At 39.0% G+C, this 27,665-nt stretch overlaps 2 protein-coding genes across 2 annotated transcripts in view; both read left to right on the top strand.

The window, feature by feature from the left end:
* CPNE4 (copine 4) overlaps positions 1 to 27,665 on the top strand; it is a 323,229-nt gene that overhangs the window by 76,152 nt on the left and 219,412 nt on the right. The gene's annotated exons all lie outside the window — the stretch shown is intronic.
* On the top strand, positions 6,719 to 7,924 carry LOC145722592 (septin-9). Its single transcript, XM_081826202.1, has one exon. It carries the CDS (start codon positions 6,791 to 6,793, stop codon positions 7,796 to 7,798), a length of 1,008 nt encoding a protein of 335 aa, XP_081682328.1. The 5' UTR covers positions 6,719 to 6,790; the 3' UTR covers positions 7,799 to 7,924.

Here is a 27,665-nt window from a genome sequence, read left to right as displayed (position 1 = left end):
CTTAATGAACTGGATGTAGAGTGTTAAAGAACTTGTCAAAAAGAGGGCAGCATGGGATGGAATACCTGGGAAGGAATCACTGTAGCAAAGACATAAATCCAGAGAAGGATATGGTCCTTAGGTAGCCATATTTTAATTTCCAAGCTTAGAGCTTCTAAGCTCTAAACACGTACTTAATTCAAGAGAAAAGATCTATAAGATACTTGTTTTTTTGCCTGTATAGCAAAGTAAATCTAAATGATGGCCAATACTTCTTGCCAGAATCTTTCATAGTTTTGAATTTCAGTGTGTGTGTGTGTGTGTTTGCATGCACATAGGATCTGCTAATTTCCACCTCTAAAAGCTATCATCTGGGGCTTCATTGAAATGCATCATCACATTCTGCTGGTGAACAGTCCCAATGGCAGTGATGTGTATGAAGTTATTTCAACAACAGATGACACATAAATCCAACCAATTTCTCCTGATCCTCTTGTGAAGGGGTGTAACTTTTGATTTATTCTAGCTTAGTATCTTCAACATTTGTCAAGCAATGTCCCATTGGGCTCTTAACTCCTTAATTTGTTGTTTTTATAGTATAGTTACAATATCATTTTATAGGATTGTGTAGTTAATATTCTGGCATCTTTTTTTTTTTTTTTTGTATTTGTTGCCATGTCAGCTCCATCTGGGATTTGAATGTTAATTCCTGGCTCATAACTTTTCACCTTATGCTGATGAGGTTGGGTTGTGGATAAGAGGGAGTAACTAAACTGTACCAGTGAGATGTAAGTTTAGGTGACTCAGCAGAAGCACACATTTCATTTCCCAAATATTTACTAACCTCTGGCCATGTGCCAGGCACTGGGATCATAATGATGAAGAGATACTGTAAAGATACTTCAAGGTGCACTATTCCAGGTGAATGATGATAAGGCCTGGTCTAGAGCAACGACATTGATAGTAGATGAGAGAGGAGATGGAATTCAAAAGTGTATTATCTATGTACATAAAAAACAAAGGCATATTTGTTTAAGTTCTCAAGAAATAAACCATTTCTCAGAAACATATCACCTACCAAACTTTTCAGCAAAAAGCATTCAAATATGTGATCCAGATTACCAAGAGGTTAATCAGAACAAAAGTTCAAGAATAAAATGTGTGAACTTAACGATTTCTCTCCTTCATATTCATCCATGAAAAAAACATATATCCACACAAGGACTTATACAAGAATGTTCATATCATAGTTATAATAGCCCAAACTGCAAACAATCCAAATATCCTTCAGTGTAAGAATAAATAAGCAAATTATGGTATATTCATACAATGGAACACCACTCAGCAAGAAGAACAAACTATGAATGTATACAATAATCATAAACTTTATTTTACTGAAGAAAGCAAAATAAAAAAAGCACATACTGTATGATTCCATTTATATGAACTAAAAAGAAACAAATCTAAGTTTGGGTGATAGAAATCAGTACAGGGAGAAGCTTTCTTGGATTGTGGAAATATTCTATATCTTGATTATGATATTGGTTATATAAGTATATACATTTGCCAAAACTCATTGAACTGTACTCTTAAAATCTGTGCATTTAATTGCCGGTAAATTATACTTCAATAAAAAAAATGAGTTGAGGGGGGATAATATTTGAGGATAAAGCAATCAGAAAATTACACCAAGCAGATTTAGAATCTGAGCAATACAGATTGCCCTAGCCTTATCAGGATGCTACCACCATATATATGATTTACTATATTGGGCCATTTTTAATCGTTGCTTCTACTTGGTTCTACTTCGTTCTCCCTCACTGAGCTCATTAGTCTCTAATTCACCTTGGTTGAAAGGTGCATATCATAAAGTATTTTCTTGCAATCTGTTGTGTTCCTGGCCTAGGAAAACCATCAAAGCTACCAGCCCAGCTCCTGCAAGATTTGTTGTAGGACGGCTCTATGCTTATGCCATGCTCCAATCTGGGTCAGCATTATGTTTAATCTTATTTTATCCTATTAACTTCCCAGGTGTCTCTATTACAGATCCAACTTGAAGAGCCACCCCTTTTCAACAGTTCAGTTCCAACTCAACATTGTTCCTTATGACATCATGAAATGAGTCTCAAGACTAAAATGAAATACTCTAAAACTTAATAGTCACTGTGGCAAAGATATGGGAATTCACTAGATTTGATTCATTCCTCTATTTTGCTTTTTTTTGGCATTATGGCTCTTGTGTTTAAATCATAAAATATTTTATTTCTAGCTGTGCTACCAGCTATATCCTATTTGTCCATTGCTGCTGTTTTCTAAAAATACAAATGAAATAAGGCTAGAGGCTGCTGTTGTAGATGAGTCCATGAGACTGTTATAGCAGCCATTGATTGTTTTTTCCACTTGGTTTAATGTGTCTTGTTTTATATATATAAAGCACATTAACCTATACATATAATATGCACATTAAAGTCATATGTATAGTAAAGCAGGTTTCCATTTCTGGCAAAGCCAGGAAGTTTTGGAATAAATAGATCATTTTTACAAGGCAAAGTCTGGTTTCTTCCTAGAATACATTTTAGGTAATTCAATGTCTGTGGTTGGACACAGAAGCTATTAGGAGCTGGGCTGATCAGGCTTGATGGTGTTTTTTCTAAAGTGGTCATCCTGAGACATGTTCTTCTCTCAAATATGTATCTCTGACACTAAAGTTTTAGCTGCATCTTTTTTGAATCCCATAGGAGAATTCCTCAACATAACTCAAATTCTTCACTTTCTTTAAAAAAAAATGAAGTATAGTTGGCACGCAATGTTAAATTAGATTCAGGTGTACAACATACTGATTGAACAAGTCTATACATTGTGCTACGCTCACGGCAAGTGTAGTCACGATCTGTTACCATACATCACTGTTACATTATCACTTTGCTGTGCCTGTTTTCCCCTGTGACTTATTCATTCCACTGCCCTTCACCCATTTTTCCCACCCTACCACTACCTCCCCTCTGGCAATCATCAGTTTGTTCTCTATTTATGGGTCTGTTTCTGCTTTTTGTTTGTTTGTTTTGTCTTTTAGATTCCACATGTAAGTGAAATCATATGGTATTTGTCTTTCTCTGTCTTATTTCACTTAGCATAATACCCCTAGGTCCATCCATGTTGTCGCAAATGGTAAGACATCCTCCTTTTATATGGCTGAGTGATATTCCATGATGTATGTATATACTACATCTTCTTTATCCATTCATCTATTGATGAATACTTGGACTGCTTTCATATTCTATATCTTGGTGATTATAAATAATCAAATTCTTCCCTTTTAAAGTGAAATGTAACATATGTTATAACTTCCAATTACATGGAACAATCTTTCAAGAATAGTGAAGCCCAAGAATAGGAACAAAGAAAAAACTCAGGCTGTTTATGGAGACACAGAGCTCATTGGATTTAGGTGTCTAAGAAAGAGACATTCAGAAGTCCTAATGTGATGGGGTATACAGTACCTCTGTGTGTGTTTACATTTACAGGGTGGGGGTGGCTGTTAAGATATCAATGGATGGCCCTGTTCAATAAAAACAATGTTTAGGATAAGGTTTAGGGAAGGATGTTAGCTTAAAGAACAGGTGACATGAATTTCTTCCATTTACTTCATCTTCCTCAATTCTGAGTGAGTTAGTGGTACAAGGGAGCTCATCTCCAGGGGAGCTAGAGAGACTGAAGCACACATTGAACCTCAGGGAAAACAGGTATTGTTTTCTCCCAGGTTCATCTTGTGGTTTTCCTTTTACCTGAACTTCGTGATGTAAGAGACTGGATGAAAAGTAGCCTACTTAAAGTTCTAAAATGGGCATGCAAACTGGTGGTAGAAGTAACTGAACACAGTCAGAAGAACTGGGGTTAGTCCTGCACGATCTAGGCAAATACATCTTTGTCCCCTGAGCCCTAATCTATAAAAGCACAAATAAGCCTTCTCTAAATTTCCTTTCAACCCACTCTGACTTTCTGTGACTCTGGCTTGAACCTTTCTAAGTTATGAAATGATCCATAAATGTTCTTTTTTCTAATTTACCAACTGTCCTCATCTTTGTATCTTTTAATCATTTGTGTTACTCTTAACTAAAAGATCCCAGATTCTCTAGAGCTCCCTTAGGCCCTGAAGAACCAAACAAATACACTTTTTGACTATCTGCTGTAAGGTAAACATTCTTCTAGACACATATATGTGCACATACACACACACACACACAATTTTATTTCATCATAATCCATAACCCCATGAAATAGGTATTATTGCCCCTATTTTCAGGGGAAGGAAATGGAGCAACTTACCCAGCATATAGCTTGAATGAATTAGAATTAGACTCCAGGGCCCATGATCATCTATCTTGCTTCAACTCCCTAAAATACTCACTCATTTCACTTACTTATTCATGCAAATCCAGGACTTGTATTGAGCACCTACTGTGTGCATGTCTCTATCCTGGGGATTTGGGATGTTCTTAGTGTCTACAGGAATATCAGTTCAGGCATTTTTTTTTTCCTTCAGCAGTGAAAATACTTAAATATAGATTCTACCAGAGCTTTCATGGAGTTCTCTGCTTTTATCATAAATTTCTCTGTGCCCCTTGCATTTTTTAAAATTATTTCTAGTTCACACAATGTCCATTAAAGACCTAGGGCATAGGGTCTGGGCTCTGGGTCATGCTTTGGTTATCAACTGCCATGCTAAGAACAGATGGCCTGTGCCTTTGGATGTGCTGTTGTAGACTGGGCAATATCGAATGAAATGACTAAGAGTTCACTGTGTGTTATAGCCTTTACGAAGACCAAGGACCTTGGCTGGGCCTCTCTCCGATGACCTGAATCACAGTCATCAGCCTGGGGAAGAATTTTATGACTACTTTTAACATAAGCCTTCACAGAGTAGATGCATCCTAGCCTGCCTTGAACTTTGTGCTAATACTCAAATTACTGTATTCAAGGCAAATCAGGACATGACCAAGAAGCAGCTAACACTGGTAGGAAAAAGAATGAATTCTTACATATTTATTTATTCTCACATTCTTCTTGGGACTAAGCTCTACCTTAGAAATGACTACTCACAAAAATTAGCACTTTATTTGTTGATCAGGCCTCAAAACAGTGAAAATGGTTTTGCCAAATTTTAGCTGCCATTTCTAAGGATCATTTTTAAGAATATGCTGCAAGAACCATTCACATGGTCCCTATTTCTCACTCTGGATAACATTTGGAATACTAGGACACCAAAAGCTCCTAAGGAGTCTCAGGATAGATCTCTCATGGTTTCCTGAAGCTCCTGGGTCCCTCACCAGGTCCTGCTTCAGCAAAGCCAGTTGGCTCATTTATATTCCATTGACAGTAGAAGTTCAAGTGTCACGTTCCATGAGAATAGGACTAGAGGCTCCACTTGGGTGGTCTCACCAAGATTTCAAGATTCTGTGCTGCTATGAGAAATTTTCAGGAACATCAGGCCTATCTTACTTCCTGTTCCCTAATTTGCTCTCTACTCCAGATCCCTAACCAAAGATGCTCTTCAAATCCAAGGTACCCTAGAAATGAGAGGAAGGATACTCTGTCTCTTTCTCTAGTTTCTCTCTCTTCTCTAATTCTCCATACAAGAAGGAAGTGGACACACCTAATAACTGGGGAAAGTTTTTCTTCTGAAGAGGTTCCTCTGCTTAATCTGCTTTCGCTTATACAATGTGCTGTTTTCTTTCCTGTGAGAGAAGATTACACAAGCTTACCTACTTAAATATGGATAAAACTGAGACCCAGACACATTAAAAGACCTGATCAGACCCCTGACTGGAATTAACCTCAGCAATTCTACCCTCTTTCCCACCATACCCAACTAAAGGATAAGGCTAGGCACCAGGTCACATCACATGTGCAAAAGTTACTGGCATCCACTAAAGATTTGAATTCCATCCTTTGTCCACATACTCAAGAGTCATCAAGCTGCCTTTTGATCTAGGTAGTCTTTCTTTTTTTTTTTTTTAAGAGAGACAGCATGTGTGCGTGAGTGGGGGGAGGGGCAGAGGGAGAGAGAATCTTAAGCAGACTCCACACTGAGCATGGAGCCTGACCTGCGGCTTAATCTCACGATCCTGAGATCATGACTTGAACCAAAATCAAGAGTCGGACGCTTAACTGACTGAGCCAGATGCCCTGATCCTTGTTCTTTTTTTTTAAATTTTGAGTTCTGCATTTCTTTCTAAGCCACATTTTTGTCAAACTCCTATGTTATTGGATAACAAGAAAGATATCAGAGAGTAAGTGTGGTCTGAATAACTGATTCTGTTTCATAGAATCATAGAGTCATGGTGTTAAATGGGGCCTTTCAAACCTCTCATATGATAAATAAAGTAGGAAAGACCAGAGAATTTGAATTACTTACCCAGCTAGTTAGCTGTAGAAGTCAGGTTTTCTGTCTTCTAGACTCAAGCTTAGTCTGAGAGCTTAGCATATTAAAGATTCTTAGGCAGTGTTGGATTCTGTCCTCTGGCCTCTGAATAAGGAAATGGGATCTCATTCATTCATTCAGTAAGAATTTGTTGTATATCCTTTCTGTGCTGATAAAAGAGCTCCAAAGAATTGTGAAGTAGCTCCTATATCCAGACCTTACAATCTAGTTACAAGTTCCAATGTGCACATCAGTGCCTCCATTTCTTTTTTTCATTTAAATAAATAAAGAAAAGAAATATCTGGGGGCGGGCCGTGCTCTCTGCCGGCGGCCGGCGCAGCCCGACTCAGCTGCTGGGCCCCTGAGGCAGCTCTTGGCTGCATTGGCGACATGGCCGAAACCCCCAGAGACGCCGGGCTGAAGCAGGCGCCCGCGCCCCGGAACGAGAAGGCCCCCGCGGACTTCGGCTATGTGGGGATCGACTCCATCCTGGAGCAGATGCGCAGGAAGGCCATGAAGCAGGGCTTCGAGTTCAACATCATGGTGGTCGGGCAGAGCGGCTTGGGGAAGTACACCTTGATCAACACCCTCTTCAAGTCCAAAATTAGCCGGAAGTCGGTGCAGCCCACCTCGGAGGAACGCATCCCCAAGACCATTGAGATCAAGTCCATCACGCATGATATTGAAGAGAAGGGCGTCCGCATGAAGCTGACAGTCATTGACACACCAGGGTTTGGGGACCACATCAACAATGAGAACTGCTGGCAGCGGATCATGAAGTTCATCAACGACCAGTACGAGAAGTACCTGCAGGAGGAGGTCAACATCAACCGGAAGAAGCGCATCCTGGACACGCGCGTCCACTGCTGCCTGTACTTTATCCCCGCCACCGGCCACTCCCTCAGGCCCCTGGACATCGAGTTTATGAAGCGCCTCAGCAAAGTAGTGAACATCGTTCCTGTCATCGCCAAGGCCGACACGCTGACCCTGGAGGAGAGGGTCTACTTCAAACAGCGGATCACCGCGGACCTGCTGTCCAACGGCATCGAAGTGTACCCCCAGAAGGAGTTTGATGAGGACTCGGAGGACCGACTGGTGAATGAGAAGTTCCGAGAGATGATCCCGTTCGCCGTGGTGGGCAGTGACCACGAGTACCAAGTGAGTGGGAAGAGGATCCTTGGACGGAAAACCAAATGGGGCACCATCGAAGTTGAGAACACCACCCACTGTGAGTTTGCCTACCTTCAGGACCTCCTTATCAGGACGCACATGCAGAACATCAAGGACATCACCAGCAGCATCCACTTCGAAGCCTACCGGGTGAAGCGTCTGCACGAAGGCAGCAATGCCATGTCCAACGGCGTCAAGGAGAAGGGGCCCGAAGCCCAGGAGATGTAGACCCACCCTGCCCCCGGGACCCTGCCCCCCAGTCCTTTCCAGCACCACCCCCAGGCCCACCCACATGCCCCATTTTATTTTATGTAATTTTCTCACTTGTCATCATTCTCTGCCCCTTTACACGCCACCAAGTAACAAGATCACGTGTGCCCTCCAAAAAAAAAAAGAAATATCTGGCTTGCTACATGTGATACCAGACTGGAAACAGAATATAGTTTTGATGTTGGTCTTATTGAAACCCCGCAACATGTGCTTATCCTTAAATATTTTGCAATGTGGCTGATGAAAGCAACTTGGCCTTCATGCCTAACTTTTAGAGAGGGTGTGATTGCAACATGATTTTACAACTCCAGTCATTTTTGCATTCATTAGAAAGTGCCTCAGTGATGCTCCAAAGCTCATTCTCCATCATGTGCTTTCAGGAAGGTATTTAATTGCCATGTGCTCAGTGAAAATGAAAGTCTTGACCCTGTCTGTATTCAGAACATATGTCCCATTTTAATCCCAACAACTCATAGTGGTGGCATCTGTATTGATGTGACAGTCTCTGAGAGGCTGATTTCTGAACTCTGGTGCTGTCAAACTTGTGGCTTGCTGACTGTGCTGTAGTGGAAGGCTCAAGAGGGATGGAGTTAGGGTCAAATACAACTCTGCCAATTACAGGCTGTGGGATCTGGGGCAAATTACTAATGTCTCCAAATGTCCATTCAGTGAAAATAACGTATCATCCTGCAGGGTTGCAATGGAGGTTGAATGATATGTAGAGTAGTACCTAGCATGATGCTGGGCACATAGTAGGTTTTTAATAAATGTTAGTTTCCTTCTTTTTTTCCTGCATAAAGAAACTTGTGATGTGTAAGTGGCCACTTATTACTGCCTCCTTGCTGAGAAATGGGGAAATTATGTTGTAGATCCAATACTGGATGAAAATAACAAGTTGAAGCATATGAAACAGCAATACTCCCAAATGATCTTTTAGCTAGCTGGATTTTTCTGGGACTGCAAAAGTGAGGCAGTGACCTCGATGTGTGTTACATCTATGTGAACAAGGTACCTGCTGACTCTAAAATTGTGTCTGGGCAGGCATTTGGATCTCTGTGCTGTTAGAAAAGCCAGTCAACTCCCCAAGGCAGACAAAGACATTATCCTTGATAGCTGAACAGCAAACTCAAGGTCAAATTCTTTCCACCCTGTTAAATTAGTGAATTCTGAATTATGTGGGAATGTGGGAATAGGATCGATATGTAAGGAGTAGAAGAATAAATTGATTATTTTCTAACCCTTGTTAATTTATCACTTTGGAAAAATGATCCATTTGAGCTATAGCTAGACTTACAGTCATTGGTCTGTGCTGATCTAAGGATCAGGGCAACCAGCATAAGGAACAATAAAAATCCCTCTTTGGGTGGTGCCTGGGTGGCTCAGTCAGTTAAACATCTGCCTTCAGCTCCGTTCATAATTCCAGGGTCCTAGGATCTAGCCCGGCATTGGGCTCCCCGCTCAGCAGGGAGCCTACTTCTCCCTCTGCTGCTCCCCCTGCTTGTGCTCTCTCTCTCTCTGTCAAATAAGTAAATAAAAGCTTTTTTAAAAAAATCCATCTTTGGGGGCGCCTGGGTGGCTCAGTTGGTTAAGCGACTGCCTTCGGCTCAGGTCATGATCCTGGAGTCCCGGGATCGAGTCCCGCATCGGGCTCTCTGCTCGGCAGGGAGTCTGCTTCTCCCTCTGACCCTCCTCCCTCTCATGCTCTGTCTCTCATTCTCTCTCTCTCAAATAAATAAATAAAATCTTTAAAAAAAAATCCATCTTTGGGATTTCTTGACAAGTAACCAGATTCCAAATCCTCTAAAGGAACTCTGGTAGGATTCCTACAGAGGTATGAGGAAATACTTTTGTTTTAGCCTGACTGGAGGTTAAAAATGTAAGTAGTTTACTTTAGAACCTGAAAAAAAGAAGACTTTATTTTGCATAATTTACTGATGCATCAGCTCCATTAACTTCTACTTTGTTTTGTAAATCCAGTTTCTCTGAATTTACAGGATTTGAGAATTAATTGGCTTCCCCTGCCCTGGTTATTAGGAGTATGTGTAAAATAGCAATTTCCCCAGATCATGGGAATATTTACCAAGTCCTTCTTACTTTCTGAAAATGTAATTTAATATTACACTTCTTTTAGTAATGAGGGAATAGGTAATCCCTTGAAGAGATACTCAGGGTTGATTATCAAGTTTTCCTATTTTCCAAAGGAGTCTATCAGCCATAAATGGGAGGTATAAGAATCCCTGGAGAAACCTAGGAATCTGAGAAGAATGATCCTGAAAGGTTTCGAACAGCATAAGAATAGCAAGGAAAAGTTGATTTAGTTTGTGGACATAAGACTGAGTGAGCAAGCTGCAGTAATAAGTGTGGGAATTTGCACTGTAGTGCACAGCTACATTCCCCCTTCCAAATATACCTGTTTTCTCTTGTGAAATGAAATCTCCCCCAGTCTGTGTAGCCTTGGTGAGAGAAATATTCCATGTGCCTTCATCGATAGTGGAAACCAAAGGGATCATGTCCTCTCTGTCCTCTCTAGTATAGCTATGGGGCATCCAACAAATGATTTCTCTCCAGACCTTCCATCTTGAGTGAGTGACAAAGGGTAGAAGGAGTATTTGAGAGTCATTCATCACATGGTTACCCTAGCAGAATGGACAGCATCTGTCCAGTCTTCTTGCAATGAGACATCTCCCTTCTAGGTTGCTAGCCCCAGGCTATGTAGTCCTGACAGTTTCCAAGCTCAGTCCTCCAGCCTTCCACTGATTCCCTAAAGTCCTGGTATTCTCCAACAAATGTTCTTTTTTATACATTGGCCAAAACTAGTTTCTATTGCTTGCAATCAAGAAACCATAACTGATCTAGTCCTTTATCCTAAACTCGCCTCAAAGTGTATTACAAGCCATCAACTAAGAGGTGGGATTATGGGTGGAGAATTCTCAAGCTGAAAGGGGCTTTAGAGGTCCTGTAATCTAACCACCTCTTCTTTTGCAGTTCTTAGGGGGAATGTGGGGTGAGACATGGGTTCATTACACTTGAAATGTGGGAACATTGTAGCATAAAGGTTAAGTGAGTTGGCAAGATACATGAGTCACCTATCTCAACAAATGGGAAGAAAGGGAGCACAGCTCCCTTGACACTTTGTTTAATCGTTGACAGACTGAGTTAACATTGAGCAGGCACAGCAGGGTGTGGTAAGAAGTGCCTTTACAGGCCTACCTATTCAATATAGTGTCCTTTCATTCCCAACTGCTTGTTGGAGCTGTTTCTACTTAACTCTCTTCACTTGTTTCTTCAACTGTAAAATGGAGATGAACATTACCTCACAGAATTATCGATAATAATTATAATTATTATTATAAATGAGATGAGTATGGGTTTCAGAGCCCCAGACCTCAGGATCTAAGGAAGTACTAAAAGTTATTTTTAAGAAGGGAAATTTTTAGAATGTTAATCATAATGGGGTTCTTCTGGACACCAGAATCTCTATTAGTAAGAGCTGTTTGTAAGGATTACATATGCAAGGGAAGTAACACCAACATTACTTGTGTAGTGTGTATTTGGATATAGAGATGTGACATCCAGATCCCCCTTCAGAGAATTTGTTGCCTAGTTGCTGTTAATGCTCGCAGTCCCTTCAGGGACTGACTCAGCTGCAGAGAAACCCCCTTACCCAAGGTCACGTCCTTTCTTGAGCACCCTGTCTATTGACTGACCGATGGAGGTGGGATGAATGTCCGGGCCATATCAGCCCATGTCACACAACTCTGTCAGGCCATGTTAGCTCCAGAGTTTCCCGTGGAGGTCAGCCAAATCTGTTGTTGGACCTTCATCTGTCCTATCTTGCTTTTCCTTTCCCTTCCACAGATGTTGATGCCAGGGGCATTCTCTAATAAATACACTGAGCACTAAACTCAGAATCTGCTTCCAGGGAAACCCAATCTACAACACCCTGTGTTGGGCATTTTACACTGATTCTTTTAGGGACCTTATGGAATATCTATTATTTTTCCCATTGTAACAGATGAAGGAATTAAAGCCAAGTGAAGTAAGCAACTTGTCTAAGGAAACACATTGCATAACAAGCTAAGATTCAAATCTAGTTCAGTTTGCTTACAAAGACTGTGCTTCAAGAAATTATTAATGTATCTCTTCTTGGCCTGAAAGAACGATTTTCTCTCCCAGAGTGAGCAGCTGGGCTCATGCTTTGGGCAGGGTCAGAATCAGTCTGTCCACATAACTGTTTTGGTTGGTTCAGAAGAGATTCCCTTCCTTTTGCCTTTATTTATTGGCATCCTACTTTACTCCCTGAGTTGATGGCTATTGTTTTAGCCTAAAAATAACAAGTGTCAGCTTTTACACATTTTCAAAAATTTCAGTGTAATCATTTAAAAATAGGCTCTAAATTTTGTTTTCCTTCTATTGGCAACCACGGTTGCTATGGAGTTCAAGTAATAGATTGTGATGTTTAACACTGAATTAATTACTACTTCTCACTCCCAGGGAACATCTAATTATACATATTCATGCTGAGCAGGATTTGGTTTTCTTAAGGAAAGTGTGTGTGCATGTGTGTGTATGTGTGTGTGTATGTCCTTTTACTCTACAAGATACATGGGATGGAGGAAGAGTCTTGGTTTGTGATCTTCTGCAAAACTTCTCTTTCTTCCTAAATTACAGTTTCTCCTACTAGATCTGGCATATATTAATATCATATTTCTCTCTTACACACTCAAATGGCTTTTTCTACATGGTCATGGTGGCCTTTTTCTTTCATTTTAAACATTGTGATGAGGTAAAACATGAAGATTTCCCCTTATTTCCTCCCTCAGTCTTGTTCTCATGACCACATGTATCATAAGGCAGTGAAGTATTATTGGAAATAGCATGTGTCTTTTGGAACCAGATATATACCTGAGTCTGAATCCTGGTTTTACCTTTTAATTGACTTGGAGCAAGTCATGTCAGGACTGAAACTCAACTCCTTCATCAGTAAAATGGGGATGATTTTTGTCTACCACATGGATTAAATTAGATTTAAAACAAACTTATCACTGTGCTTCTCAAACTTTAATGTGCAAAATGGAGATCTTGTTAAAATGCAGATTAGGCACTGGGCCCAAGGTTCTGCATTTCTAACAGGCTCCTAATTAATGCAGATACTGCTGGTCCATGAACCACATTTTGAGCAGTAAGAACTTAGTTAATGCTGTATACGTAGTTTGAGGTCAGTGCATTTGTAGCTATTAGTATGAACCCTTCATTAGTTATCCTATACTTTTTTGGACAGAAAAGCGCAAAATTCATACCCATTAGCCAGATGGAGAATCTGAGCCAAGGGCAAGCAGATCGTGCAGAATCAACAAGATGACCACTGGCTGTCTCTGCTGCTTATTGTTGCCTTACCCCTGAGAAGCATCTATTTTTCTCTTATGGGAGCTGTTGCAAGTCTTGCCATTAATGGGAGTTACCCAGGCATGTGTTGAAGAAAGAACATAAATCTTGTGGCATTTTTATGTATTCAACTAATAAAGCAATTCTGTGTTTTACTGAAAAGAAACCAATTTTTTGACACTGACAGTAAGGCATTGAGGAATTTACTCTTTTTGATAGACTTATCAGATGACTATTTTTTTTAAATTGGATTTGAGGTGTTCATTTGAAAATGGAATTTTGGCTCAAAAGCTTAGGGGACCCAAATGGTTGAAATTGTGAAAACAACACAGTGCCTTTTGAGATTAGAATGCAGCCCCTTGCTGAAAAGATCCTGGGATTCTTACAAAACAGGAGTTGGCAACCTTTCAGATGTGGGTAGGCGGTGTTTCTTTTATTTATACTCTTCATTTAGGGGAGGTGGTAAAATGCTACTTCTTTGAGAAGGTTGGGAAAGGACTTTTCTGCATTCCTTTATCAGTGGCTCAAGGGAGTGCTTCTTTCTTTAACTTACGCTGTGAGCATCAGCAACACAATTTCATGTCTCCTGGGCCTCCTGGCTTCTTTCCTAGAATTTCTGTGTTCTTCTGGTCTGCTTTCTTCTTCTCTCTCTTTTTTTAAAAAGATTTTATTAATTTATTTGAGAGAGAGCACAAGTGGGGGAAGGGGCAGAAGGAAAGGGAGAAACAGACTTTCCGTTGAACAAGGAGCCCTGATGAACATGGCGCTCCATCCCAGGTCCCTGGGATCACGACCTGAGCTGAAGGCAAACTCTTAACCCATTGAACCACTCAGGCACCCTAGCCTGCCTTCTTTAATCATTCATCCCTTCAGCAAGCCTTTGCTGCTCCATCTTTTTGGATCTTGGACCACGACTATTACATACCTGCCACTTTTTCCTTGGCTAATGACCTTGCTGGCCCCAGGCTCTCCTTCCATGCTCCCTTATAAATGGTAGAATAACAATAGTCAAAGTTCTCCAGTGGCTATATAGGTTGGTTCCTCCAAAACCTCTCTGACCTTCTGTCCTACTACTTGCCTCTCATTTACCACACTCCAGCCACACTGGTCTCCTTGTGCTCCTTGAATATACCAGGTACCTTCCTACATTAGGACCTATGGCTGTCCCCTTTGCGGGGAACTCCTTGCTGCCTGAGAGCAGCTTGGGTAACTCCCTTCCCTCCAAGTCTTACCTTTTCAAGGGAGGCTTGCCAGACTACTTCTTTAATATTGCAAATTGGGAATCACGGCCACTCCCACTCCCACATTCCTGATCCCTCCCCCAACTTTGCTTTTTCTTTTTTCCATTGGGCTAATAACCTTCTGTTCCAGTGTAGTGAACTACAGTTGCAGAGAAATCACTCCTTACTTACCTCCTCACTCCCTCTCAACATTACCGATCTGGACTGAAAATTCCCTTTCCTCTACATTAGGCAAATCTAAGTCTTCAGAAACAGCAGAAATAGTTTGTTTCCTAAAGGAAAGTCAAGGCTGTTATTTATCTTGATTTTGCTGGTGGCTACACAGGTATACACACTTGTCAAACTCATCAAACTATACACTTTAAATGGGTACAGTTTACTATATACACATTATACCTCAATAAAGTTGATTTTAAAAAAGAGGATATAATTGTCCATCTGGGGACTTAGGGTAGGTATGGGGTAGACTGATATCATAGGGTAGAGGTAGTAATTGGCATTTAGGAAGGTAAATTTCTTCCTTCTAAATAGTGTGGATGAAGAAATCATTACAAATTGATGTCACGCAAATCACTCTTTCTGGCTTTGAATGACTGGAGAAAATTTCTTAGTGTAACACATCTGCATTGTCCTTGCTGTTTCTTCTCTTATTTGCAGAGTTACTCTTAAGAAACCCAAAGATTAGGGGCACCTGGGTGGCTCAGTCAGTCAAGCATCTGCCTTAGGCTCAGGTCATGGTCCCAGGGTCCTGGGATCAAACCCTGCATTGGGCTCCCTGCTCAGTGGGGAGCCTGCTTCTCCCTCTCCCTCTGCCGCTCCCCCTGCTTGTGCCCTCTCTCTCTGTCAGATAAATAAAATCTTAAAAAAAAGAAACCCAAAGATTAGAAATTTTGGGGTCAGTTTAGTTTTGTGTTTTTCTGAAGTGAGTTGATCCCTGTTTCACTCCTATGAGGAGGTGTGCATTAGAATCTCTTAACTCTGAAGACATGAAGTTTTCATCTGGAAAACAAAAACAGAAACAAACAAATAACCCTCCTCATCCTTTCTGTTTGAAAACAAGCTAGAAAAATGTAAATAACTGAATTCTTCTCATAGTAATACCAGAAATGACTAGTAAGAAACCAGTTAGGAAGCTCCCCAAATGTGCATACTCAGGTATCTAAAGGTGTCCACTCCCACCTTCCCCAGTTTCAGTTTTAAACTTTTTGAAATAAGAGAGGCAAACCTCTGATGTGAGGATGCAAAGAAGTGAAGGGAAGACATAAATCTAAATTTCGCCACCTCTGAAACACCCACCATGACAGCATGGAAAGTCTGAGAAGACCTATTAGTACCTCAGTATCAGTGTTAGTCCTGGACATATTAAAACCTATGGTTCTAGACTTGGAAAAATATTAAAATCTTTACAGAAGTACCTTAAGTAACTATATTATAGTGGATGTTAGGAATTTTCCCCAAATGTAATCCATGTATTTATTCATAGCTAGGTTCTGGAATGTTCCCATACTAGGCTCATTGTGAAGTATTCCATGGTTTAGTTAAACTTCAATTCTTAGAAGTGTTATCAAGAGGATGTATCTGCTTCTATCCTGTTCCCTCAAGTTGGAATCTGGCTAGCAGTCAGAAATCTTTAGCATGAATGTAGGAGGTCAGGTTTGCCCCACATGCTCTTCATCTCCATCCCTGGACATCTCTATTTCTCATCCAATTCTTATCCATTGGACTTTCCTTTTCCTATCTTCTCAACTAAAAAGTATTCCATAATGCTTCTATCTCTTTCCCTTTATACTGTCAGCAGTTTGTCTAATTTCATGATATCAGAGCCTATTTCCTCATATCTGTCTCTACAATATCTAGTGCTACTTTCTGTTTTTCATGCTGAATAATTCTCCCTTCCGATCCTGTACATCTTATGAATATTTTTAGAGTGCTACCGTGTCCACTTCTACCACCCACCGTTGCTCCCTACTGGGTTTGCTCAGCCAAACTATACATATTTAATTCTTCTAATCTTCCTTTTTCCACCAGACTCACCGGTCTCTTAAAATTGTGTTGCTCTTCTGTAGACCTCCTCCTGATTGTTGGTGCCCTGTGTCCCTGCAGGCTGTCACTCTGAGATGGTATTTGAAGGCTGCTAGTGTCACATCTCAGTGCCTCATGCCTCTGTTAAAAATAAACAATGCGGAAAGAAGGATTCTTGTGGTTGTCATTGGCGATGTTTGTCAAATATTTCCAGTTCTCTGCCATCTGAACACACAGTTGGATTGCACTTCCTGGGCCCTTACCATTGGTAGAGACTTGTGGCTAATTCTGGCAAGTGAAATATGAGTAATGAGTCACTTCCAGACCAGTGAAAGACCTTCCAGAGTATTGTTTTCTCTCTAGAACAGTGACTGCCAGTGTTCAAGATACTGGTTGCTCTGTTAGCCTGATTCCTTGAGTTACTACAATGAGCTGAAACCCCTCTGCCAAGCTATGATGTCCATGTAAAAAGAACAAAGAATATAGTTTTGTTGTTTTAAGCCTCTGAGATTGGAGAGCTGTTTGTTACTGTGGAATAATCTAGCCTATCCTGACTGATGCAATTCTAACAGATACCCTTAGAGGCTCCCATATATTTAGGTGTCTATGTTATACCCAGCAGCCTATTTTAGTAGTTTGAGTATGTGAACACAGCAAATGTCAGTTGGATACAATACCACATCAACGATGCCTACATCCAGACCTATGCCATTTATCAGCCATAGAGAAATCAGGTCCAGAAGAGATGACACAATTGGAACCTTTTGCCAAAGACCCAAGATACAGAAAAATTAAGTATCCTCCCATCTCCGGCAGAAAAATTTCAAAGCTATGTTGGGTGTAATTAAGCACATCTCATCTTGGATACAGATACTGTGAGAGTGACAGGAATAAATATGTGTTCCGGGACTTTCCCTCCTAGAACCCACTGTTTCATAGCATACAAATCACTCCCTCTTTAGTTGGTTGCTGTTTGATATTTCTATTTAAGAATGAAATCACTGAACTTTTTACTCCCTGAGAAATAGGTTAACTTGTTTCTTTCATACTTAGATAAAATGGAATATTTTAGATAACCTACTAACCCGCTTTTACAAGATTCTTATGAGTCTGATATCACTTTGGTTCACCACACTTTAAATTTATATATACGTATGTGTATGTATACAGACATACATTATACACACACATGTATTAAAACAACATGAATGGATTTCCAATATTCCCATGCTTCTGCTATTCTGTTTTTTTTTTTTTAAGATTTTATTTATTTATTTATTTATTTGAGATAGAGAGAGAGTGAGAACATGAGCCAGGAGACAGAGGGAGAGGGAGAAGCAGGCTCCCCACTGAGCAGGGAGCCAGACGTGGGGCTCAATCCCAGGACCCTGAACTGACTGAGCCACTCAGGCGCCCCCTTCTGCTATTCTGTTAAAACAACTCTTGTTTCTGTTTTCTTTTAATCTTCATCAATATGGAAACATATTTCACAGACTGGAAATTATATTACACATGGAATTTTTGTTCTTTGTATTTTACCTGCCATCATTTCCTGAATTCTTTTCTCTATTTCTACGTAGTCTTCACAGATTTTCTCTCATTTTCATTGGAATAACTTTCATTAGATTGAAATTCCACTGGGTTAAAGGATGGAAAACTGCCATTTATAGGTCAAAAATAGTCAAATAGACTATTGAATCAACATAACTTTTTTTTTTTACCTATTCCTTAGTAGTTGAACATGCTGATTGTTTCCAGGTTTGAACCTCAAAATAAACCTTCTTTATGTATCTTTATGCATTTAATTAGAAATCTCTTTTCTTAGCATATATTCCCAGCTGTGGGATTACTGCCTAAAATGTTTATTCTTCCCTTTATTCCTCTCTGGTGAACTCCTGTGTATACTTTAAGATCCAACTGAAATGGTCCCCTATTCGGGAAGACATCCAGTATATTCCTAGGGTTCCCCTGCCACACTGTTCATATTTTGAAGCACTAACTGTTCTATACATCTTGAAATTTTTGGTCCGCTAGTCTGCTTTCACTGGCCCCTGAGCTGCTGTAGGGCAGGGGCTGTATTTTATCCTCCTCTACATCACCAGTGTTGTCAATAGCACTTGGGACACAGTGAGTGCTCAACATAATGTTTGTGGAATGGAATGAATAAAATGTTGAACACACTCTCAGGAACATAACATTTCCATGTGTTTGATATTTATTGCCAGGGCTGTTGATCACAAGACAAGGCTCAGAGAAGCTCAGATTCTTTCTTTTGTTTTTGTTTAAGTAAGTGGGAATTGTGTTTGGGCTAATTGACAGAACCGCAGACTCTGGTATCTTTGTTTTTGTCCCTGAGCCTCATTGCTACCTTGACTGGACCTTCACCTTGCTTTGCATCATACTGTGCTAAATAGTTGTCTTTGCTTTTTTCCCCTTCCCAAGCATTCCTTTTGCACCTTTCCTCCGCTTACCAAGCTAAATCTCTTTGTTTTATTTTCATCTTAATGTCTCTAGCTTTATTGATTCTTTGAATAAAATTGTGCTTTCCAGACTTGGCAGGGTTCTTTTTTTCTCCCAATTTGGACGGCATAATTTCAGTCTTCTTTCTTTCCTCTTTTCTTTCCTCCACAAACACTGGAACCAAATTATGGCTCTGGATGATTTAGACCATCAGGACATAGAAACAAAATTGTGTAACTTGTTTTTTGTAGACCTAAAGACCCAGACAGGGAACACACTGGAATTCCTAGCAAGGACTGCTGACTTCTGAGCCCCACCCCCACCCCCCACCCCTTATGGGCAGCTGATTTTCCCATACTTGAATACCAAGCAATACCCTTCAACACTGCCTTTCTGGAAAGCCATGTTCCTAATTTTGCTGATTGTTAGCTATGTGACCTTGGGCAACATGCTTTATTTACCTCTTTGAGACTCAGTTTCCTGATAAGGATAATTATAGCTACCAAATACAGATGAGGGGGTTAAATGAGATGGTGCATTTTATATTTAAACCCCTGAACACGGTGCCTGACATGACATCAGCTCTTTATAAGTATTGACATCCTCTTTATTTTGGATTGTGCTCATCTTGGTTCACTATACTGATTGTTAACTTGAGAAGATCTATGTAATATCTTCCCTCTGAGGCACTCAGGAGACTGAGAACTTTTACATAAGGGCTAATTTGAATAACATTTTCAGAGAAAGAATTAGAGGCAAGGCTGGGACAGAAGGAAAACATGGAAGGGTTTGAAAGATAGCTTTGAATACATAATAGAAACCAGTTTGTACCAGATGACTGTGTTGCTTGGCTGGGAAGCCATTCACTGAATTGTCTTTCTGTCATTTCTCTGTCCATGGCCTAGTGTTCCAAACCAACATATTTAGGTTATTTCTAGGTATTAACATCTTTATACATTGATGTCTCTTACACCTCTACTTCTTTTCTTCATCCTCCTCTTCTTCCTCTTCTATTTCTTCTTCTTCTGTTCTCCTTTTCTTCTCCTCTTTGTCCTTCTCCTTCCCCTCCCACTCTTCCTCCTCCTCATTTGACTTTAAAAAAATTTTTTTTTCTTGTGTGTCTCACAAGATTTTTGACCAATGAAGGAATATAACCTATTATCCTGATTACTTAGACTAACCTAAGATAGTAATTTTGACTGAGAGATGACCAATGTTAGAACTATCAGACAGAAGACCTAAGATAACAATGATTAACTGACATATAAAGGCTCAAGTGGAAAAGATGGACAATATGCATGATAAAGTGGGGAATTTCAGTAGAGAGATGGAAACTATAAGAAGGAGTCAAACGGAAATACTATAAATAAAAACCACAGTCACAGAGATGAGGAATGACTTTGATAAGGTCATTAGTAGACTTGACACAGTGAACTTGAAGATAGACAGGTCAACACAAACTACTTAAACTGAAAAAAAAAAAAAGAAACACTGTCTGCCTTTTAATAGTCTACTTGAGGATATTTATTCCCTTTTGTGTTAAATTCGCAAAGTTCTACAATAATTTATCAGACAATTATGACCTGTTTACACTCTTATAAGTGAATATGATATCTTGTGATCTGTTTGTCCACATTATATTTCCTGTTAGCACGTGTTCCATTGGTTTCTCATTAACCCTGGTGTATTTTATTGCCAAACTTATCTGATTTTTATTACCACACAGTTGGGTTTGACCCCTCATATTCTGCTCTTTCACTGTCTCTTAGGTATTCAGTGAAGCTTTGTGAATGAGGGGAGAGCGCATATTCAATTTCTATTGCTGTTGTAACAAATTACCACAAACATAATGACTTGAAACAATACATTTATTATCTTACATTCTGTATAAGTCCAACATGAGCCTCAATAACTAAAATCAAGATGTTGACAAAACTGGAGAGAATGGCAAAAAAGAGAGAATCCATTTCTTTTCTTTTTTAGTTCTAGAGGCCACTTATATTTCTTGGCTTGGGGCCCCCTTCTTCCATCTTCAACCATAATGATAGGTTGAGTCCTTTTCATATCACATTATTCTGACCTACTCTTTGGCTTCCCTTTAGGGGACCTTTAAGGACCCTTGTGATTACATTGGATAGGATAGAATGTAGGATAATCTATTTTAAGGTCAGCTGGTTAGCAACCTAAATTCCATCTGCAGCCTTAGTTCCCTTTTATCATCTCAGATTCATAATACACAAACACACACACATATACAGAATGCATGCACACACACATGCATGTATGCACCCCATATCATTGGGAAAACCACAGGCTACTATTATCAAAGATGTAAGTCCTGTTCATTCAGAAGTTATAGAGATATATACTTTTTTTTTTTAATGTTTTATTTATTTATTCATGAAAGTCAGAGAGAGAGAGAGGCAGAGGGAGAAGCAGGCTCCCCACCTAGCAGGGAGCCCGATGCGGGACTCGATCCAAGGACCCTGGGATCATGACCTGAGCCGAAGGCAGACGCCCAACCATCTGAGCCACCCAGGCGCCCCAGAGATATATACTTTTGGAGGAAGTAACTTCCTTCTGAAAAAAATTACTTTTATTACAATGCCTACTTCCCCTTTTACAAAATCCCTTACAACAGATTCTTCTGAAAACACTGGGCAAAAAAGTTTATTCTCTGCAATATCAGAATAGAAACTGGCAAACTGTCATGTTTCCTTTTTGTTCTGGATATTAGGAACCTCATTACTAAATTTATTAAATAGATTTCCTCACAGAAGTTATCTTTACTATTTTAAGTTTTCTAATTTCACAAATAATATATGGAATAATTCTATTTAAAATATTTTAAATATTATACAAATGAGCTTATTTTTTAAAATTTCAAATTATTTGTAGTAAATTAAGCTTACCACATTTTAGTGACCATTCTTTAATTAAGATTTTTTTTTCTTTCTTTGTGTTTCAGTTTAAGTAGTTTGTGTTGACCTGTCTATCTTCAAGTTCACTGTGTCAAGTCTACTAATGACCTTATCAAAGTCATTCCTCATCTCTGTGACTGTGGTTTTTATTTATAGTATTTCCGTTTGACTCCTTCTTATAGTTTCCATCTCTCTACTGAAATTCCCCACTTTATCATGCATATTGTCCATCTTTTCCACTTGAGCCTTTATATGTCAGTTAATCATTGTTATCTTAGGTCTTCTGTCTGATAGTTCTAACATTGGTCATCTCTCAGTCTGGTTCTGTTAATTAGTTTTTCTCTTGATAGTAGATTTTTCTTTCTTTTTCTTTCTTTCTTCCTTCCTTTTCTTTTCTTTCTTTTTTTTTTTTTGTTTTTACTTTTTGTGTGTTTCAGAATTTCTGATTGAATGGTGGATATCATGTGTAGGACAATAAACTCTGAGGTAAGGAGTATCTATGCCAGAAAATGAACACTCCTCATATATTGCTATGCTGTTAGTATGGAGAGTTGAATCAAACTAGCCAGGAGTTGAGCTCATTTTCAGTGTTGTTATTGCTGTGGTTACTTTCAGGTCATCACTGGCTTAAAATTTCTCTAGCATTACCTCATGCTTAGTTTGGAGGTTGGTTTGCCAGAGGGTTTTTCTCAATGTCTTTTCCACTCCCACTTTTAGGCTTTTGCTTTCTGTCTGTACCTCATAGAGGGTCTCTTCATGCTCTTGCCTCTCCCAGTAGAAGATTGCTTTTGTATATTACTCAGTGTTTGCTAGTCTGTTTGTGGGAGAGGGTGTTCTCAGTTGTCCTCCTCCAATCTCAGTCTTAGGAAGACCCTAGACTCCTGATTCTTAGGTTTGGAGTTTTCTCAGTAATCATGCCTCTTCCTCAGTGGTAAGAGACTGCTAATGGTCCTGTCCCAGGATACTTTCCAGTTGCTTTTCCAAAGATAGAGGATTTTTTTTCTTTTTCCTTTTTCTAAGTGTTTTTACCTGTGCCCTGGAGGTGACAGGGTTTGCTACCCTTCCCCAAGCATTTAACACTTTTACTCCTTAAAGTGAGAAGTGTCTGGTGGGGACCCTTGCTTTTCTCACAGGGGTGAGTCTTTCCCTCTAGGCTTGTACCGCTGAAGGAAGCTTCCTCCAGTATCCTGCCTGCCTCTAGTTGTTCTCATGAGCAACCAGTGAGGTCATGGAGAAAAACCTGTAAATGGATATGAACTCTCCCTGTGTCTGTGGCTTGTGGAGTTCTATATACTCACTTTAGACCAAGCCCCCACTTAGCTTTAGCAATTCATTAAAAATTTTAGCTAAATTCTTTTTTTATTGAAGTATAAATGACATATAATATTATATTAAATAGGTTTCACACCCAGCACAGAGCCTGCCATGGGACTTGATCTTATAACCCTGAGATCATGACCTGAACCGAAATCAAGAGTCAGATGCTTAACTGACTGAGCTACCCAGGCACCCTGCAATACAATATTATTAACTATAGTCACCATGCTGTACATTATATGATTTATTTATTTTATAACTGGAAGTTTCCACCTTTTTACCCCTTTCACCCATTTTGCCCACCACCCACCCCCTACCTCTGGCAACCACCTGTTTTCTGTATCTTAAAGCTTGTGGGGTTTTTTTTATTTGTTTTGTTCTGTTTTTTTATTTTTATTTGTTTTGTTCTGTTTTGTTTTTAGATTCCACATGTAAGTGAGATCATACAGTATTTATTTCTCTGTGTGACTTACATCATATAATGTAATGCCCTCAAGGACTATTCATGTTGTGACAAATGGCAAGATATCATTCTTTTTTATGGCCGAAGAGTATTCCATTATATATATATATACACCACATCTTCTTTATTCATTCATTCATTGATGGACACAGGTTATTTCCATATCTTGACTATTGTAAATAATGCCACATTGAACATGGGGGTGCATATATGTTTTTGAATTGGTGCTTTTATTTTCTTTGGATAAATATCCAGAAGTTGAATTGTTAGATCATATTGTAGTTCTGTTACCTAATTTTTTGAGGAAACTTCATACTGTTTTCCATAATGATTGTACCAATTTGCATTCCCACCAACAGTGCACAAGGGTTCCCTTTTATCCGCATCTTTACCAATACTTGTTATTTCTTGTTTTTTGATAATAACCATTCTAAGAGGTATGAAGTGAAATCTCATTGTGGTTTTGATTTGCATTTTCCTGATGATTAATGATGTTGAACCTTTCCATGTACCTATTGACCATCTGTATGTCTTCTTTGGAAAAAATGTCTGTTCAGATCCTCTGAGCATTTTTTAAAATCAGACTTTTTTTTTTTTTTTTTTGGCTACAGAGTTGTATGAGTTCTTTATATATTTTGGATATTAACCTCTTATCAGATATATGATTTGCAGATTTTTCTGCCATTTAGTTGCTTACCTTTTCATTTTGTTGATGATTTCCTTTGCTGTTCAGAAGCTTTTTAGTTTGATGAGTCTCACTTGTTTATTTTTGCTTTTGTTGCCTTTGCTTTTGGAATCAAATCCAAAAAATCATTGCCAAGACCAATGTCAAGCAGCATATTGCCTATGTTTTTTCCAGGAATTTTATGGTTTCAGGTCTTACATTTAAGTCTTTAATTCATGCTGAGTTAATTTTTATGTATAGTGTAAGATAATAGTCTAATTTGCACCTTTTGCCTATGGCTGCCCAGTTTTCCCAGCACCATTTATTGAAGAGACTATCCTTTCCCCATTGTATATTCTTGGCTCCCTTGTTATAAATTAATTGGTTATATATGTGCAGGTTTATTTCTGGACACTCAATTCTGTTCCACTGATCTGTGTGTGTTTTTCTGCCAAACCATACTAGCTGAGATCTCCTTACCCACTTTTATGGTAGTCTTGTCTTCTCTCATACTCTGTCACAGGTGTGCTAGTGTCAGCAGCCCATCTCTCCTCACAGGTACTTGTCTTTCCTTAGATTTGGGACTGGTTTGTTACCTCATGACCTCAGTTCTCTGTTGGGTGTAAGAAAAGTTATGAATGTTTAGATTACCTGGCTTTTTCTGACTGTTATCATGGAAGTAATGTTCTTTTCAGTTTTTATCATCCTAGGCAGAAATCTTTATTTCAAGTAGATTTAAGGAAGGTACATTTGTCTTTCCATCCTCCTCTATGTTTCATTCATTTATTCATTCATTCAATTAATACTTATTAAATGTCTTCTATCATGTACCAGGAACTGTTTTAATTTCTGCATATGTAAAAATAAAGAAGATGGGCAGTGTTTCCTACTCATTCTTTTGCTGTTAAAATGCATCATAAGTTTTAAGAAATATTTGTAGAACGAGTAAATGTATAAATGAGAATGTATGGAAACAAGTTATTTCATATTTTGCAGATTAAGATATTAATTGGTATACCCACTTCAGAGGATAATTAGGCAAGACTGAAAATGTATGTCTTTAAAAATGCATCTTCTGTGACCCAGGGATTTCTCTTTTTTTTTTTACCCTGGAGTGATACATGAAAATTCACAAGGAGACTGTTACAAAGACATTCATTGCCACATTGTTTCAGAAGAAAATTGGGGAAGAAAATAAATATCTATAAATGGGAAAATATATTCTACTTTGTCCATACTGTGAAATGATATGCAACAGATATAATAGGATAGATCTATATGCAGTGACCTAAGTATTCTAAGACAAAATGGTTTTTTTTTAAGGTGTGAAAGGGTATATGTAATCTGATGCCTTTTAAGAAATAACTTGTAAAAACACCAAACTGTAATTTTTATTTCTATAGGTGCATATATGTACATGTCTATTCATAGAAAAAGGTCTGGAAAGGATACAGAGCCAAGAAATATGATTTGATAATAATATTAAAGGTAGTTTCATTGGAATTTCAAAAGATCCAAGGCTTTGAGGAATGGTAGGGATTGCTAATATAGTCCAAAATCAGAGCACTTCGCTTCAGAACACAACAGGACACTTCAGAATACAACAGTGAGATGAAATCAACAAGATGAGATTGATTAGCAGTGAAGATGAAGGCTCACCCTTATGTTCCAAGAGTCAAGTATGCAAGGATATAGGAATTAGGAGACCTGACTCAACTGAAATTTAACCTAGGGGTTTGTCAGCTGTGAGATCAGTAAAAGCCAAGAACATGATATGAATGGAAAAGAAATTATGCATAAATATATCTGTAGAGAGAGAGAGAATGTGTTCTCTCTTAATCACTCCATGTCAAATGTCCACAAAATTTTGTTAGTAGGATAGATATCAAAAAATAAGTGATAAATAGAAGAACATATTAAAGAGAGGAATCTAGATGGTTTGTGATCTGAAAACAATGTTAAATGATGAATAGTTGAAATAACTACTTAGAGACATAACAGACAGATTTGAATAATGCTGAGGGAGGAGAAGTATTTCCTCATAAATGCACTATTCAGATATTCACTAAGAAACTGGATATCCACATGAGTTCCTGAGTTGAGCAAGTAGATAATTACATTAGCTAACTTGAAGGTCTCTTGCAGCTCTGACGTTATATGAGACTATTAAAAGTCAAAAGCAAAAGTAAACTTGAATATGTATTTCTAATCTTAATACTCACGTGAGCAAATGTGCCACTTAGCCCCAATACATGAGGACAACTTAAGTTCTAGCAGGAAATGTTCTCTAAAGTCCGTTCTCTAAAGAGAACTGACTGACTGAGAAAAATATAAAATGGGCTCTGAGGTGGTTGAATGGTTTCATGGAGCTTTATATTATCTGTTACTGTGTAACATCTTACCCTGAAACTTACTGGCTTAAAACAATAAAATGTTTTTTGTTTCACACTATTTCTGTGGGTCAGGAATTTGCTGGCTGGTTCTGGCTCAAGGTCTCTCATGAAATTACAGTCAAAATATTGGCCAAGGTTGCAGTCATCTGAAAGCCTGACTGAAGCTGGAGGATTTGCTTCTTAGATGGCCCATTTGTGTGGATAGTGAGTTGCTGTTGGCTGTTGATGGGAGGCCTCAGTTCCTCATCATGTGGACCTTCCTGTAGGAATATGTGAGTGCCTTCATCACATGGCATCTAGTTTCCTATAGAGTAAGTAATCTGAGAGAAAGCAAGGTGGAATCTGCACTATTTTAGATGACCTAGGCTCTGAAGGCACACCTCATCATTTCCACAACACCTTGTCCATTGCACAGGTTGACCCTATTCAGTGTGGGAGGGAACTACACAGGAAAGTGGTTACAAGGAACTGGGAATCATTGGAAACTATTTTGGAGACCGACCATCACAGGGTTATTTTTCAACCCATTATATTTTAGCCACATTACTAAAGAAAGTGATGGGCAGACTACATTAGATGATAAGAATGATTTCTATCACTTTTTTATGATATGTTTAGTAAATTAAGAATTGGATTTTTCCATCATTTTCCTTTCAAATTTAATTGTATTTAAATTGACTATTCATGATTGCCTACAATATGCAAAGAGGATAGGAGAGGAAGACTAGCGTATCTGGAGTTACAAGGCAGCTATTTTACAGCAGGTTTTACATATGTTGTCATATTTAAGCTATTCAAGAATTCTGTACATAAGTATAATTTGTTCCATACTGAGAACAAATGAAATGCTTGTAATTTCATACCCAGTCCTTGGTGTTATCAGGATTTGAATCCCAGACAGTCTGTCTCAATATGTTCTTTCCACTAAGCCAGGATGAAAGATATTTTCTCCTTGTTTC

The sequence above is a fragment of the Leptonychotes weddellii genome, chromosome 1 (assembly GCF_054177405.1).
Source record: "Leptonychotes weddellii isolate Sample4059 chromosome 1, ASM5417740v2, whole genome shotgun sequence".
NCBI lineage: Eukaryota > Metazoa > Chordata > Mammalia > Carnivora > Phocidae > Leptonychotes > Leptonychotes weddellii.
This window is presented reverse-complemented; position numbering and strand designations above follow the sequence as displayed.